The sequence below is a fragment of the Onychostoma macrolepis genome, chromosome 12, assembly GCF_012432095.1.
Source record: "Onychostoma macrolepis isolate SWU-2019 chromosome 12, ASM1243209v1, whole genome shotgun sequence".
Lineage (NCBI taxonomy): Eukaryota > Metazoa > Chordata > Actinopteri > Cypriniformes > Cyprinidae > Onychostoma > Onychostoma macrolepis.
In genome coordinates, this window is record NC_081166.1 from 4,950,056 (window position 1) to 4,969,222 (window position 19,167).

The 19,167-nt window shown below is 33.8% G+C and overlaps 1 protein-coding gene across 1 annotated transcript; it reads right to left on the reverse strand.

Annotated features, from left to right (window-relative positions):
- si:ch211-27e6.1 (serine/threonine-protein kinase H1) lies at positions 1-18,030 on the reverse strand. The gene is made up of 6 exons (XM_058793972.1): positions 17,986-18,030; positions 17,144-17,775; positions 9,921-10,162; positions 9,636-9,822; positions 7,106-7,862; positions 1-1,027 (listed from the first exon to the last, which is right to left on the reverse strand). The coding sequence occupies exons 4-6, from the start codon at positions 9,689-9,691 to the stop codon at positions 710-712; spliced, it is 1,131 nt and encodes a 376-aa protein (XP_058649955.1). The 5' UTR covers positions 9,692-9,822; positions 9,921-10,162; positions 17,144-17,775; positions 17,986-18,030; the 3' UTR covers positions 1-709.
- Positions 18,031-19,167: the final 1,137 nt, after the last annotated feature.

Below are 19,167 nucleotides of genomic sequence, written 5' to 3' on the forward strand. Positions count from 1 at the left end.
GATGCATTCAGTAATAAAATAGAATTTATATAAAATAGAATTTATAAATGACCTTACTGTCAATTTTGCTAAATTTAATGCATCCTTGCTGAATTAAAGTTTTAATTTCATCCTAATAATGTAAAAACAGTCATATAAAAAGAAGCAGGACAGAAAATCTACAGATCAGACTATTTGAGATTACACTCCCTGTCCATTTGCATTTTAGTCTTATGCGTGATTATTCAGGGCTGAAAAATGTATATTTTAAAATAGAATGGTGAGTTTATATAATCAGCTCATATTCATCCGATTAATGAAGGAATGAATGTGGGAGAACAGAGCAGAGTTGCTGATCTGTGCTTTTCTTTTTATAGTGGAGACTTTAAACTCCTTCGCTGTTCATCATGAGTAGGAGATCGCAAATAATATGCGGAAGATCCTGAAAAATTAATATAGCACCAACATATTAGTATGGATGCACACGATTTACCTGTCAGAAAAAGAAAGATCTGCAATTCAACATTCACGTTTATCTGAAGGATTTAAAGGATCATGTGCATTTTTCATCTTTTAATTTTTTTCCTTGACATCCACTTATGATGCAATTCATTCACTGATCATTTCTCTCTGATCTTTAGAATTAAACAGGCTGTTGATAGCACAGATAAGCGATAGCACTTTGGGATAAAATAATGGAACCATGCTAACCAGCCAAACCTTGAACTTGCTAAGCAGTGATCTTCAGGCATTGTGACCTGTCTCTGACCCCTAACCGTGGCCCAGAACCCGGCCGTGATCCAGGCCTCATCGATACCCGAGAACCAGGAGTAGAGCCCGAGCTGGGGCCTCGAGAGGAGGCCCGTGACGCCCGCCGCTGGAGGTTTCGGGAAATGGAGCGGTGTAGATTCTTGTTGGAGGAACAGGCTGCCATGCTGACCAGCCAAGGATGCTTAAGAGTTTCCTCAGCGGTCATCCGGCGCTCGGGCTCAAGGGTCAGGAGACAATCGATGAAGCTTTTGGCCAATGTAGATACTGATTTCCATGGCTGAAAGACAGATTGGGAGAGAAAAAGGTTGCCAGTATAATTAAAGTCCATTTATACCCCCCCCCCCCCCCTCCCCCCAAAAAACAAAATAAAATGAAATAAATAAAAATAAAAATAAAATGAAATAAAATCAACAGTGAAATGTGCCATACAGAAAACAGTTATGTTCAAAAATAAATAAAATAAAATACACTCAAATGTGCCATACAGTAATAGGTAAAATAAATATAAAATAAATACAGTAAAAAAAAAAAAGAAAATACAAATAAAAAACAACAGTGAAATGTGCCATACACTAATTAATTATGTTCAAAAGTAAAATAAATGAATCAACAGTGAAATGTTCCATACAGTAAATAGTTACGTTCAAAAACTAAATAAAATGTGTGTGAATATATATATATATATATATATATATATATATATATATACACATTTTATATTTATATTTATCTAGATTTATTTTACTATTTTATTTATTGACCTCCGTTTATTGTGTCACCAGGTAGGTATTTAATACTCAACATTTAAAATGTGCCGTTAAAACTGAACCCCATTCATTTCTAACATTGGGATCCTTCTGAAGGATATTCAGAGAAGGTTTCAGTATGTCTTCATAATACATGCAAATCTCTTATTGCAAAAATCAAAGAAAATTTTAATTCCTTTAAATAAATAATAATAAAAAGACATTTTCAAATTAACACCACTTGTCTGGAGAGATTGTTCTGACAGAGCGTGATGCAGTAGTCTTGAAAAGACTCCAAGTAATGAAAAATCTTTAGCAGAATACTTATATTGATCTCTGAATCAGTAACTCAGTAAGTTTGTAGCTCAGTCCAGCAAACCCTCCTGCCCACATTTTTCCTGCATGAAATCGATTCATTGTTGGTTTTGCATTCAGTCTGTGTTTAGAACAGCACCAACTCATTACCGGTTTGAGAGCCAACACAGCACAGCTATGGCTGTAAATGTCACTGCGTACACAGACATGGATTCTGCTGGGATGAGGCCGGACCGCTGTCTTCTGACCACCAATGACCTGTGCCACCGACGCTTCTGCCTCTTAAGCAGCATTAGATATACAACATGGCATTTTCGCCTCGTTGCCGTCTGAATGTGAGGACATTAGTCAATAAATGTCAGCGGTTCTCAATAGATCTGTGACTCATCGCTAATTTGAAGTTAATAACTATCTCTGGCATAAGAGAAGCACTCAGAGGATTTTATTCTATGGTAAAACAGGACGAAAAACAAGAAAAAAATGCAAGAGTAAACACTCAAAAAGTTTATAAAATAGGTGATTATGATTATAAATTGGATGAGCGACGAACAGGAAAATGGCATATTGTAAACATCCTACATTTAGAATAATACACAAAAGTACCTGGAATAATTATTTGGAATGAACATCTTTCTTTCTTTCTTTCTTTCTTTCTTATATAATTATAATTATATAATAATTTTGCAAAACCAATAAATAACTAAATTATTTTGTAAATATTAAAACCAATAATTACAATCAAATAACAATGAATAAATAAATACATACATGCATACAAACTGATTGACTAATAAAAAATAATTTTGAAAAACTAATAAATATTTAATAATAATATTGTAAATATTATGACAAATAATTACAATTAGATAAACAAACACAGAAACAAATAAACAAACAAACAAACAAATATGTAAATAAATAAATACATATATAAATAAATAAATAAATAAAAAGAAAGAAAGAAAGAAAGAAATAGTAAAAGAAAATCCTTGCTGAAATGTGATGTAACTGAAGTGGCTAAACTAATAAAGCAGAAATGTAATCCATGTTTTTGTCAAAAAATAAACTTCATCCATTAATTTCTAACATTGGGATTCTTCAAAAGGTTATACAAAGCAACAGGACAATAAAAACAATAAATATTAATGTGAAAAAATGTTAGAAAAAATGTAAAACATTATACCTTTTTTTTGTATTTATCAATACATTTTATTATTTAAAAATATTATAAATAAAATGAATAATAATTATTAATAAAACCCAAAATAATTGTTCTGAAAAAGATTGATCTATTTATTGAACATTGGTATAAAACATTAAAATGACCGTAGAAGTAATATCAGCTGTGATTTTAACATCTTTTCCCTTGTGGACTGCAACAGTTGATGATAACTAGGTGCTACACTCTAAAGTCACCATGAGGTCACATGACAATATAGCATTATGACGCACATTAAACCGTCTCATTGTAAGTCATAAGCTAGTATTCCATTCTGAACACAGCTCCTCTCACTCCCACACATTCAGTAAAGACAATTAATCAGCCATGAAATTGACAATTGCAAGTCTGCTGCTGACGAATGGATTTTAAAGAGCAGGTTTCATTCAAACACACACAGAAACACTTTCTAAAAAGAAAACGTGTGTGAGTTTTACAAGAAAGCATTAAAGTACATTAGTCTTGCTGTGGTCTGTGTCAACCGAAGTAAAGAATCCAGCAATTTCATCAAGAAAAAGAGAGAAATCTGACATCAGTGAAACATAGCGAGAGCCAAACGACTATCTCTGGTCTTCTGCGGTCCAATCTATCATTCTGTCCTGCCGAGTGATTGTGTATTCATGTGGTTAAATATATATGTATATATCTGTGCAGAAGTGTGGGTCCATGCTCTGCGTGCGGGCATGTGTTTAACCTATAAAAGGACAGCCGACTAGTTTCTAATTACACACCATAGAACAGCATTTGAATTCACAGCGAGATGCAGATAAAAAAAATGAATTCTGAAATTAGGCTTTAATGAAAAAAGGTTCAGTCCTTATTTGTAGTTGTTTTTAAACTTTGTTTTTGGGTTCTCCAGAGTCTTTAATAAGTGTGTGAGTATCATCTGTGCAGCATTTAATGAGAGAGATCATCAGGTCAAATGAGTGAGATGAAACACATTTGCGCTGAATTATCTCAGGTGTGTTCGGCGCACAGCGTGTCGCCACTGTGAGACTTCAACATTAATACACAGAAATACAAGTAGGCTAAGAACTTAAAAATAGAATGCAAATCAAAAATCCATGGAAACACTAATCAGAAACCAAGCAGCATATTAACAAATAAGGAAATCTACAAAAATAAAAATAAATAAAAATACATATACCAATTTCTTGTGTTTTTTGTCGTTTCAAAAATCTAATTTTTAAGTAAAAATTAAATTAGTATTACAAAAACCAAATGCAAATCTGCAAAGTGCAAATGTTAAAAATATTTTTGGAACTTCTAGTTTTTTTTTTTTTGGAGAAAATACTATTTCAGTCTTTCTACTTCAAATTTTTATATTTAATTTAAATGCCATTTCTTTGTGTATTTTTATTTATAATTTTTTTTTGTGAAATTTACTAGCAATTTCTGAGTGAAAATTATTTCAAAGTATTTTTTTAGTGTGTGTTACCACTTCTTTGTTTATTAAATTATACAATAAATTTATATATAATATAGTAAAATTTTAGGTTGTCAAACTATTTTTTATTGGTCTTTTTTAATTTTAGCAATTTAATCACTTTCCTTTGTCATGCTTTCAGGATAAAAAAAAAAGTCTAAATTCTTTTTAATTTGGGAACTTCAAACATGTTAATTAAAGAGTGATTATTTGTGAAACCTTGAAATTCTGAAGTAAAAACGGTTTTAAAGTAAATCCTGCTACTTTTTTTATTCTATAAGAACATGGGACAGCTTCAAACAGATGCATGGTAAAGCTACACAAAAAATAAATGAAAACAATAAATACTCAGTGCAATTATCCAAATGGGTCAAACGACCAGTCTTTAAGTCCATTAAGAGTCACCGCAGGTGCAGTCCTGTGGCTTTATAGCTTGTGTATCTATGCAAAGGAATGACATGGTGGATATTAACCCACTTATTACAGTCTTGCTCTACAGCTACCAATTATATTGTGACTCAGTAGTCCCAAACCAAAAAATAAAAAATAATAATTCCCACATGTGTCTGATTACTGTCTGTGAGCAGCAGGATTACAAATAGCTTTATAGTTAATGCTATTTCACTTCGAGAGAACAGCAATTATTGTTGTACAATTGCACCCATAATTTCACAGCTCTGGGGGCTGGAAGTGATAAAGAAATGTGTGTGTCTGTGTGCGTTTGCGGTTTAAAGGTGATAAAAGCCCTCTGGTGAATCTCTTCTCCCCTCTGATTACCACCTCTCACCTCACACACTCACACACACACACTCACACACCCTTGAGACGAGGCGAGTGGACGTGCTGTGGGTGGGCGACGCATCAGTCAGGTAGCTGGTGGCTGTTTACACAGGTGACCGGATTTCACCTTCCCACACACACAAACTCTGTTTGCCCTTTAATTCACACTCGTCTTGATATTTCATCGCTCTGCTGGGTCATTCCAGGCATCTAAGTGCTGGTGGTCTGGTTAGGCCATCATAAGCCTTCAAAATGAAGAGGGTATTCAATATAAAAATAAATATACTAACATTACAGTAGCCCCAAATATTTTCATACTTAAGGCACAATTAAAAATGTATGAATGCCATTATGGCATTAAATAAAATATATATTTTGGTTCAAATGTTTGGGGACGGTAGATTTTGAAACAAAACACTTATGTTCATCAAGGCTGCATTTATTTGATTAGAAATAGCCTATATACAGTGAAAACAGTAATACCGTGAAATATTATTACAATTTAAAATAACTATTTTAATAATTTAAAAAAATCTGTTTTAATATATTTTAAAAAGTAATTTATTCCTGTGATCAAAACTGAATTTTCAGCATCATTATTCAAGTCTTCAGTGTCACATGATCCTTCAGAAATCATTTTAATATGCTGGTTTGCTACTCAAGAAACATTTGCTATTATTATCAATGCTAATATTTTTGTAGAAACTGTGAAACATTTATTTATTTTTTCAGGATTGTCTGATGAGGATTATAGTCTGCTAAAGAAAAGATCTGTGTTTTTACACATGCAAAATATCCCTGATAGCACACATACATCACAGAGATGTATATTTGATGTCTGCATTTACATCTGCAAGATGTATTTTTTTTTTTTGAGTGTTTGCTCATCTGCAATGCGTCTATTGGACGTTTCCTATCAGATGTCAAATAGACGCATATTAGATGCCTTTAATAGATGTATATGATTTAGAATGTATGTAAAATTGACATCTCAAAGACGTCTGTCAGATGTTTGTACACAGCAGATACTTTCCAGATAAAGAGATCTTTAGCAGACATCTTGCAGATGACGTGTGCTATCTGGGATGGTTCGCATTAAGCCATGAAATGAAAATGAGTAATACATTCCTAATGTGTATTTAGGTTTTTGTGACAGGTGTGATTTTACTTTTCAGAAAATGTGCTGAAAATGTGCTCACCCTCAGGCCATCCAAGATATAGATGAGTTTGTTTCTTTATCAGAACAGATTTGGGAAAATGTAGCATCACATCACTTGCTCACCAGTGGATGCTCTGCAGTGAATGGGTGCCGTCAGAATGAGAGTCCAAACAGCTGATAAAAACATCACAATAATCCACAAGTAATTCACACCACTCCGGTCCATCAATTAACATTTTCTGATGTAAAAAGTGGCACATTTTTAAGAAACAAATCCATCATTAAGATGTTCTTATGTTCAAACAGTTGCTTCTGGAGTCTATTCATAATATTACTTTCTCCTGATATTTCACTGGTAGAAGTGTTATTATGGATTATGGACTTAATTGTCGGCTTAAAGTTAAAATGTCTTGATGGATTTTCACTTCAAGATTGATGGACCGGAGTCATGTTGATTACATGTGGATTGCTGTGATGTTTTTATCAGTTATTTGGACTCTCATTCTGACGGCACCATTCACTGCAGAGGATCCATTGCTGAGCAAGTGATAAAATGCTACATTTTTCCAAATCTGATAAAGAAACAAACTCATCTACATCTTGGATGGCCTGAAGGTAAATTCAGCACATTTTCATTTTTACTGAATTGTTCCTTTAATACACACAAATAAAAACACATATTGAGTGAGGAAAAACATTGTGACACTTACATCTCCATGGAAACTGTAGCTGCCCCTGAGAATGGCCCTGAAGAGTCGCGGCTGGCTGCTCTGGTCGAAGGGCAGCGAGCCGCTCAGCAGGATGTAAGTGATGACTCCCAGCGCCCACATATCCACAGCGCTGCTACAGGGTCTCCGCGCCAGCATCTCAGGGGCCAAGTACTCCGGCGTGCCGCAGAGTGTCCTCACAGCCCAATCTTTAGCCTGACAGCTCTTCTCAACGTGTGCAGAGTCAAAATTTGCATCCTGAGTCATAACAGCTGTATCTTCTATGCTTTGAAATGATGCTGCCGTCTTGTTCTCCCAACAAGCGAGTCCAAAGTCTGTTATGATCAATCGCGAGTCCTGTCCCGGATGGTAGTACAGCAGGTTTTCTGGTTTTAGGTCTCTGTGGATGACGCCTAGCGAGTGTAGATAGCGCAGCCCGCTGGACACCATCATCAAGGCCTTAGTGGCGTCTCGTTCTCTGAAGGTTCCTCTGGCGACCACGCGCTCCAGGAGCTCTCCTCCTGTGGCCAGCTCCAGAACCAGATAGACGCGATGCTGCGTCTCGAACACCTCGGCCAGGCGGATGACGTTGCTGTGGTTCACCCGTTGCAGGACCCCGAGCTCTGCCTGACAGGCCTCGTGACCCTCCCGACCTTTGACCTCCAGAAGTTTAATGGCGAAGGGTTGGCGTGTGCGTCTGTGCTCAGCACGAACCACACGGCTGAAGCTGCCGCGGCCTATCAGAGCCTTGATGTCATACCTAAAACAGACATGTACACCTGTGAGATACTATTACTGTTTTTAGTCATATTTTGAATTATTATTTTTTTAGATTTTGCATTTTAATATTCATTTGTGAAAATGTTTATAATTTGATTGTGTGTTTTTGTCATTTTTACATTTTATATAACCGTCTATAATTGTAATTATAATTGTAATTTTTTATTTTATTTTTATATCTTACAATTTATTTTTAATTTTAGTTATTGTTTCATAATTTTGTGCATTTTTGGCACTTTTATTAGTTTTTTGTTAACACTTTATTTTAAGGTGTCCTTGTTACACGTTACATGTACTTACTATTATAATAACAATAAATTATGCATAATTACATGCAAGTAGCCCTAAGACAAACCCTAATCCTAACCCTAACCATATAGTAAGTACATGTAGTTAATTAATATTACTCAGTACTTAAATATATAATTATACTGTAACAAGGACACCTTAAAATAGAGTGTAACCATCTTTTAATTTTTATTTAAATATGTTTATATAGTTTTTATTATTTATTATTTTAGTTTTGGTTATCTTAGTACATTACGATACAAGGCTATTCATAGTATTAGTTCTATTAATATTTTAAATTAGTTTTTATTTTCTTATTTCCTGTTTTCATTTTAGGCAAATATTTAGTATTTTTTTTTGTGTGCTTTCTGTCATTTTTATTTATTTATTTAATATGTTTATTTATTTATTTTAACATCAAGCTAAACTAATACAATTGAGAATGTTGCCTTGGCAGATATCTGACATAAAATAAAACAAAATTAAAAAAAGATCTTAAACTTATTTTATTTTAATTCCAGTTAAAGTAACATGTTTTATGGTTTAAGCTTTAGTTGTAGTTAACTATAATAACCATGCATGTTAAACTAAATGAAAATGAGAAATGTTTCCTTGGCAACTAGTATGCTTAAAACAAAAATATTTTTATTTTTATTTTATTTTTCATTTAAGTTATTGTTTATTTTATTTCAAGTAACAAAATAGATTTTTTAATGGTTTTATTTTTGTAACTTTAATAACTCTAATGCACATGCATCTGCTATGAGAGACTATTGTGTTGCTGTAATTGGATGCATCAAATTAAATTACATCACATTATTTCATAAATGAGATTTCATTATTACTTTTAAGCTGGTATTAAATGCTGTGAGTGGCACTGGTGGACTAATAAATATAATAAAGCATTTAATTATAGCAGGGATCTGTAATTGACACGGCGTGTTTGATATGTTAATTCTGCCATCCAGTCTAAAATAAAGTTTATGGCATTGTGAAGAATTCTTCATAAAGGTTATGTTAGGAATGAAATACTAGCTTTGTGCTTACTGCATACCTTTGAAAGACATTAATGCTTTTAAACAGAAAGGACACATTACAATTGATCAAAAGTGACAGCAAAGACATTTATAATGCTACAAAATATTTTAGAATCCTGAAATAAAATATATTAAAATAGAAAGTGGTTATTTTAAACTGTAATAATATTTAACATCAATGCAGTTTTTACTGTATTTTTAATCAAATAAATGCAGACTTGGTGAGACTTCAAAAACTTTTTTAAAAATCTTACCGCCTCCAGATGTTTGAATGGTAGCGTATAAAACAACATTGTAGCTTAACTTGTGCATACTTAAATGCATACAGAAAATTCACATATTGTGCACAATATAGCGTACATTCTGCATACTACTTGTACTATTTTTGCAGTACGGCAGATGCTATTCTGTAAACACAACATCAGTACCTCGCTGTGACGCGTGCATCAAACTTTGCACGAAACTTTGCATTAGGATTCGTCATCCGCTCCTCCAGATGAACAGATTCTTTGACTCCTTCTGATATTCCTCCTCGGAAGCTCTTCTGTCACTTCTCCTCCTCCAAAGCCAAGCTTGTTGTTTCTCTTTACACTTTTCCCTGTCAGTCTCGTGTTTCTTGAAGTTCACAACAGAGTTGATAAGGCAAAAATATCCATTTTTAGAAGGCTCAGGTAACACTTTGCCGGAACTACTTCCCATTATAAACACCTTACAGGGCGAGATGCGTGGAAATCATCCATCCAGATGCTGTTAGATGGGCTGACACTTGCCTAAGTGAATAAACCTTCACAGATCCTCCTGTTAGAGCGCATGACTTTGGGCTGGTTTGAAGAGCAGCTTTTGCGCACCTGCACACGATTGTTGCATTTTCAGCACAAGTGCAACAACTCACACCTGAGTGACAGCTGTTTGATCCACGGCTATTTCAGGGGCCTTTTAACAACACCATCATTGCCTTGTAACAAAACAAAGAAAGCTTGATCACCTATGGATAAATCCATATATATCTTGTATTTTTGAAACACCTGTCACAGTAACAGTTTGAAACTGATACAGTTATATTTATATAGCTATAAAAAAGGCAGGGTTTTATCTAAAAAATAAAATAAATAAAAAAAATAATGAACAGTAAGAAACTTGCTTGTAATTTGAATTTTGTCTTGTGAATCCCTGAAATAAATGAAATGCAACACAATAAGATAAAATGCAATGCAATGCAATAAAATAAGCATACATTTAAAAATATAATAATGTTGCACTTTTTAAAATTCTACTTGCAAACACTAAACAAGTCAAATCTATAAAGACAAATGACTAAGTTTAGAAAAAAGTTAATTGTCAGTAAAAAAAAAGAGCACCATTTCCTGAAAATGACCCATGACCCTTCATGTAGGCTTATTAAGAGAAGGGAAATACATGGAACATTAATATTAATGGAATATATTCATAGACAAATATCCACCCAATATAGACCATGTTCATTTTAATGGCATTTTTCCCAATAATTATTACAATTTTAATGACAGTCCGCTGAAGACTGGACAATTCCTAGATCATAGGAAGGTAAAATTTCACAAAAGATGGTACTCACAGACTGGAAGTAAATCTGTTTAAAAAACAGATATGAACACTTGTGAGATACTATAGTTTTTGTTCATATTTTGAATGTCTTTATTTTTAGATTTTCCAACTTCATTTTAATTTCAGTAACATTTCTAATAATTTTGTTGCATTTTTTGTCAGTGTAAATTTTACTTAATGTTTATAGGTTTTATTATTATTATTATCATTGTCAATAGTTTTTATTACTTTTTGTTTCAGTTTTAGCTATTTTAGTTACACTGTTATTAATAGTATTAGTTTTTATAAATGTTTGATTCATTTTTATTTTTTAGATTTTCTGTTCATTTTAATTCTAGTAAAATTTTGCTGTGCGTTGTCATTTTTTATTTATATATATATATATATATATATATATATATATATACACACACACACACACATATATACATATACATATTATTATTATTTTTTTCCCCATTAATTTTAGTTTTTAGTACATCAAGCTAAACTAATAATAATAAAAAAAGAATGTTGCCTTGTCTTTTAAATTAGATTTAAGGTTTTTTTTTTTTTTTTAAAAGATGTCAGTTTTTACTCCAAGACTGAAAGTATATTACCTTTTTAAAAATGGGATATTTGTTTTTATTCTTTTTAGCTAAAAAGTAAAAATAAAATAAAACAATTCTATATGAACTCGAACATTTCTCCAAATTCTTCCAAAACCAAACCATCTAAGCTAAACCTAAGGAATTTAAGCAGAAGTTTCAAAGAAAAAGCTGATATTTAAATGCGACATAATTACAAACTTCATTAAGACTCATGCATTATAAAAGAGCAACAAGCGAGTAATAAAATCCCAATTACAAATTAGCCTAAAGCAGTAAATCACACTGTATAAGTAACAAAGACTCATCAGCGCAAGCCTGACAATTCTGTAAGATTCAGACTAAAATGGTGAAGGAGTGGGCAATTCTTTTCTGAAGTTCACGACTCCTGTGAGCTGTAATATATCTGCATAATCTGGCTAACAGCTGATATTTAATCACAAAAAGCACAATGCCATTTCCCATCACATTTAAGTGTGCTGTAAATGAAGCTGAATAGAATGAGCTCATTTAAAAGAATCTTTCTGTGCAGTCTGATAATAATACTGCGGTGCATTGAGTCATACCGTCTGGATCCTCACTGCTGGATATAATGAAAACACGTCTGATAGCATTATACTGACACTTTAAAATAATATTAATATATTGAATGCACCTTCAGATGGCCACAAGCATGACTGAATAAATTGATGTTTAAACACGCTGCCTCGATGTCATTTTCAATGGCTCCACTAGAGTGCAATATTGAATTTTCTATGTTCATGAAAGTTGATTGAAAAACGGATGAAGAGCGTAATTAACTTGTTTTGACTGCTGCGATCATCCATCGTAATCCCCAGATAATCCAAACCTAATCCATTGCCTAATCTGAAACCTTAATTGCCATGGAAACGACACAATACCGAGGAGCCCAGCAATTATGGGCAGATTTACATTCATATGAAGTGCCTGTTGTGTTTTTCTTATGATGTCACTTATCAGGCAGCATGATAAATGCAGTCGACACACATGACAAAGTGAATAATCAGACTCATTTATAATCGTTCAGATGGAGTTGGCAAGAGAAACTTGAATTACTAACCTTTGTCTGGTACAAGAACTTATCATTGATAAACAGGAAATGAGCAGGAGGGGGATGTCAGCATCCTGATTTATGCAATGCATCGCTATATTACGCTCCTAACTGTAAGTGTAAAATCGATGCGAGTGGTCAAACAAGTCTTGAGACTGAACAACCCAGCTAAATGCACTGATATGCTCAAACTGAAACAACTTAAAGCAGTTTTGTCTTGAAAAATAATCTTGAATACAGCAATACTATACACTGCATACCTCATTCTAATTTTTAAAAAATATGAAGTAAAACAGTAGGATTTATTCGGTGATGAATTAACCCGCTGATGTATGATGTCCACAAAAGTGGACAGACTGTTTTTAAACATTTATGGTGTGATGTTACTTCCAACCCACCATGCATGATAACCCTTTCTTTTAATTATATATGTCTGCCCTCATTACATTAATTCACACCTTAAATGCATGGTGACAGATATGCAACTCACTCAAAATTTGAAAAATAGTTTAAATATAAAACAAATTAATAAATAAATGGGCAAACGAATAAATAAAATTAATACTTTTTAACAAATTAAAATAATCAAAATATTAAATGAAATATTAAATTATAAATGTATTCTTGTTTGAAAGAAAATAAAATAGCATATCTTCCTTCGTCATTTATTAATTTATGCATCGGATGGTTAAATAGAAGTATCCTACTTTATTGTCACATGACTTTGCATGTGGCATCCAATTATTATCTTGAAAATAGATATGGCTATTTTATATTTTTCATTCAAGTTTGTGTTAAAATGTAAAATGTAAAGCTCTAGCAGTATGATCAAATAATGAGTCAAAAATACATGCTGAAATGACTAATTCTGGATAATAACACTGTACAATCAAGTTGAACGCATTGCATTGTGGCATACAGACTATTATAGTTGAACTGAAGCAATAATTAAAAAAAAAAGTCTTGAAATAAAAGTAAATGTTAACTTAAAAATAAAATGTATATAAATAAATTTAAAAAAAAAAAAATTACCCTAAAAACCCCCCACAAATGTTTACCCATAAGGAACATATATATATATATACAGTGAGGAAAATAAGTATTTGAACACCCTGCTATTTTGCAAGTTCTCCCACTTAGAAATCATGGAGGGGTCTGAAATTGTCATCGTAGGTGCATGTCCACTGTGAGAGACATAATCTAAAAAAAATCCAGAAATCACAATGTATGATTTTTAACTATTTATTTGTATGATACAGCTGCAAATAAGTATTTGAACACCTGTCTATCAGCTAGAATTCTGACCCTCAAAGACCTGTTAGTCTGCCTTTAAAATGTCCACCTCCACTCCATTTATTATCCTAAATTAGATGCACCTGTTTGAGGTCGTTAGCTGCATAAAGACACCTGTCCACCCCATACAATCAGTAAGAATCCAACTACTAACATGGCCAAGACCAAAGAGCTGTCCAAAGACACTAGAGACAAAATTGTACACCTCCACAAGGCTGGAAAGGGCTACGGGAAATTGCCAAGCAGCTTGGTGAAAAAGGTCCACTGTTGGAGCAATCATTAGAAAATGGAAGAAGCTAAACATGACTGTCAATCTCCCTCGGACTGGGGCTCCATTCAAGATCTCACCTCGTGGGGTCTCAATGATCCTAAGAAAGGTGAGAAATCAGCCCAGAACTACACGGGAGGAGCTGGTCAATGACCTGAAAAGAGCTGGGACCACCGTTTCCAAGGTTACTGTTGGTAATACACTAAGACGTCATGGTTTGAAATCATGCATGGCATGGAAGGTTCCCCTGCTTAAACCAGCACATGTCCAGGCCCGACTTAAGTTTGCCAATGACCATTTGGATGATCCAGAGGAGTCATGGGAGAAAGTCATGTGGTCAGATGAGACCAAAATAGAACTTTTTGGTCATAATTCCACTAAACGTGTTTGAAGGAAGAAGAATGATGAGTACCATCCCAAGAACACCATCCCTACTGTGAAGCATGGGGTGGTAGCATCATGCTTTGGGGTGTTTTTCTGCACATGGGACAGGGCGACTGCACTGTATTAAGGAGAGGATGACCGGGGCCATGTATTGCGAGATTTTGGGGAACAACCTCCTTCCCTCAGTTAGAGCATTGAAGATGGGTCGAGGCTGGGTCTTCCAACATGACAATGACCGAAGCACACAGCCAGGATAACCAAGGAGTGGCTCTGTAAGAAGCATATCAAGGTTCTGGCGTGGCCTAGCCAGTCTCCAGACCTAAACCCAATAGAGAATCTTTGGAGGGAGCTCAAACTCCGTGTTTCTCAGCGACAGGCCAGAAACCTGACTGATCTAGAGAAGATCTGTGTGGAGGAGTGGGCCAAAATCCCTCCTGCAGTGTGTGCAAACCTGGTGAAAAACTACAGGAAACGTTTGACCTCAGTAATTGCAAACAAAGGCTACTGTACCAAATATTAACATTGATTTTCTCAGGTGTTCAAATACTTATTTGCAGCTGTATCATACAAATAAATAGTTAAAAAATCATACATTGTGATTTCTGGATTTTTTTTTTTTAGATTATGTCTCTCACAGTGGACATGCACCTACGATGACAATTTCAGACCCCTCCATGATTTCTAAGTGGGAGAACTTGCAAAATAGCAGGGTGTTCAAATCACTATATATATATATATATATATATATATATATACACACACATACATACAAGTTCTCTTTTATTGTTCAAATTAAATTTTTTCTTTTACACTTTTTAAAATGCACTTATTTGCATGCACACATTCATATTCTTATGCATGTTTCTTATATATTTTTTTATGCCCATTGTGTATGAAATTTGCTTAGTTGGGTGGGTTTTTGGAGAGATGCTGTGTATGTTGGAAATTAGCAAAATGTCTTAAATCACTTACAGCACCTTTAATACCATTGGCACACACAAACACTGAATCCAAATTCTACTGAAAATACCGTTAAATAGCTGTTCAGATCTTGCTCTCTCAGGCTGTTGTGCTCTATTGAACTGATTATTGCACACACTCCTGCCACTGCAAATAATACACACTTATTGTGTGTTTGTGTGTGTGTGTGTGTGTGTGTTTATTGCCTCCACCATTAAAGTTTACACTCCTCCAGAGCAGCAACACAAAATGTGATCACAGCTGCTGGAGTACTCCTGTACTTATGAGTAGAAATGGAATGTAATGGAACATTTCTCTGCGACTACCAATAACAATCCCAGTTTTATTAAAACCCAAATCCGAGTCTTACGGTCTTGGCAGTGAGATGAGGTTGCGGGAGGACGGTCAGAGTGCAGCATGGCAGACGTGTAACGAGGACTAATTCAGCCAAAACGGAAAAATCTGTCATCATTTATTCGCCCTCATGTTGTTCCAAACCCGTTTGGTGTTATTTTTCTCTGCAGGACTTGAAAGGGAAATTTGGAAGAATCTTCACATACATTAGTTGTTTTCCAGCCAACAATGATTCTGAACATTGAATCTGAATGACAGACCTTCGCTCTTAAAGGGATAGTTCACCCAAAAAATGAAAATTCTGTCATCAGTTACTCTCTTTCTTTCTTCTGTTGAGCACAAAATAAGATATTGAAAAATACCATGCAAGTCAATGGCTACCATCAACTCTTCGGTTACCAACATGCTTTGGTTTGGAACAAGTAAATGACTTGAACTTAGCTTAAACAAATTATTATTATTTTTTTTCAGAAGAACTCTCTCTTTAATACGGACCAAAATTTAGTCTCATGCAAAGCTATATTGTATGGCTTTATAAGATTTATGTGGAGTTATATGGACAAGTTTTATAATGCATGCATGTAAAATGTTAATTTTATAGCTTGACAGTCATAGCAACTAAACACTGTGTTGAATAGCAAATATATGCGAAGATGAAAAATGGAAAAATTAACATCACATGGGTTTGAAATTATATAAGGGCGAGTAAGTATTGGCAGGGAAAAATATACATATCATTCAATAGTTTGGGGTTGGTAAGATTTTTTTTTTTTTTTTAAATGAAGTCTCTTATGCCCACCAAATAGGGTATTTTATTTGATTAAAAATTTCATAATATTGTGAAATATTATTATAATTTAAGATAACAGTTTTCTATTTTAATATATTTTAAAACGCAATTTATTCCTGTAATAATAAAGCTGAATTTTTAATAGAAATATGAAGAGAAAGTTTATTTGAAAAATAAAATAATTTTTTTGTAGCATTATAAATGTCACTTTTGATCAATTTAATATGCCCATTTTGCAAAGTATTAAAAAAAATAAATAAATAAATTCTGACTCCAAACTTTTGAAAAGTTGCATATATCTTACCATAACATTGATATCTGAAGGAACATTTTGACATTTTCCAGATAAGACATTTTCTATGTTTGTATTTTATGGATTCAAAAGTGCTTTTAGAGAGAAATAAATAAATAAAACCAGTAATACTGGCTGAAGGCGCTGTCGTTAAAACGTATCCATTCATCCTTTGCCTTTAATGAACACTTCAAACTATATGATGGGCTCTGAGTCTTACATATTAGTGAGACTTGTAATTGAAGAATTGATTGCAGGCACGGTAGTTGATTAGACATCAGTGGGGAAAAGGACTTATTTACCTTTCAGGTCTTTGCAAACTGGATGAAATCAATCACTCGTTCCACCCACTCACCTGTTCTTCGCATCCATTTGCCTAGTTTTCGTTCTTTCCGCAAGGATCCAGTGAAGCTGTGTTTTTTTTCTGGTCATCCTGCTGAGCTGCTTCTGCAATGAGGAGCTGGGATGTGGCCCTGCGGCATGAAAACTAAACTAATCAGCGTGAGGAGTGGGACTGGCTGCAGCAGAGACTTCTTCGTCACAGCAATGGCCTGTTTCTCTCCGGAGAGCCTGATGAATACTCTCATTTTCCAGCGGACAGTCCGTCGGAGGAACAGGAGCAGAGGGAGGTGGGGCCGGAAGAGGTCAGCGGACAAATAGCCCGTGACGCCTTGATTGAGCGAATCATGAACGTCGCACCAGTCGGTAAAAACTTGATTAAAGTGACGGATTGCGCTGCCTGCGTCCCTCGCTTTATGAAGCCGAGGAGATGCGCGGCTCTCCGATGTGCAATTAATGGACGTGTCTGCTAATTGGTTTCTGCTGGTACTGGCCTCGGGCAGAGCAGTAGGAGGGGTGGAGAGGAGCAGGACTATCAGATTAGGAGCACCAACAACAGGCAGATAACCAGCACGAGGCATCCATCCGTTTATCAATCATGTTGCGCTGCAGCGGTTCTGGATTGTATTTCAGGACCGAGATTTTTGACTAGAAGTGAGCCAACAGTTTATCAAACAAAAATAAACAAAAAATGTGCTCAAATCACAGATACACTTTCAATAATAATAATAATAATAAAACCTTTTTATTCATTAAGGATACATTAAATTGATAAAAAAGTGACACTAAATACATTTATAATTCAGAAAAAAAAGCTAAACTATTTTCAACATTGACAATAATAGGACATGTACGAACCAGTTGAAGGAGAACAACTGCACACTCACTTAAGCATAGGCTTTAATTTTTCAAGGTATAGTTTCACAAACATGGAGAGTAGTATAAATAACAGAGATAATTATACACAGCTGAGAGTGGTGAGATAATTAACTCATTGACAATTAGACTCTAACATGGAAAATGGTATCAACTGATTAATATGTAGAAACAGAACAGAAAAATGTAAATTAAATTACAATCTAGCAAAATTACTACATTCACAAAAAAAAAAAAAAAAAATAGAATCAAGACTACAAAAAACAACTCAAATCAAAATCAACATTTAAACCACGTGGACTCAACGTTTTCAGTTTATGAATCCAGAAAGCCTCCCGTTTAAGTAGTATTTGGTCCAAATCATATAATCAAATAATAGGAAATGTGTCATGAGCAGCAAATCAGCATATTTTCATGATTTGTGAAGGATCATGTGACATTGAAGACTAGAGTAATTATGCTGAAAATTTAGCATTGCACCACATAAATAAATTATATATTAACATAGAAAACAGTTGTTTCAAATTGTAATATTATTTCACAATATTGTTTTTACTGTATATTTGATCACATTAATTCAGCCTTTTTTACATTTACATATCAGTGTTATTTTATTTTCACTGAGATACTATTATAGTTTCTTTAAAGATTTTGTTTATATATATATATATATATATATATATATATATATATATATATATATATATATATATATATATATATATATATATATACAAAATCTTATTGTAATAACCAAGCAATATACACCACCGGTCAAAAAGTTTGGAATAATAACATAGGAGACTTTTGAAAGAAATTTCTTATGTTCATCAAAGCTCCATTTGTTTGATTAAAAATACAGTAAAAACATTGTAAATTTTATTACAATTTAAAATAACTCTTTTCTATTTGAATATATTTTAAATGAATTTATTTTGCCTTTGTGAGCAGAAGAGACCTCTTTCACAAACATTTAAATTATTCAACTTTTGTGTACACATTTGTTGTCTACACAACAAATAGATAGACATAGATACATTCACAGTACCTTGAGTAGTTTTATTCATGGCTTCCACTGCTGTCCAGCTCTCCATGTTAGAGGTTTTCTATGAGAGGACATAAGTACAGAAAGCACACAGCCATCACTCACAGACATCTGATATC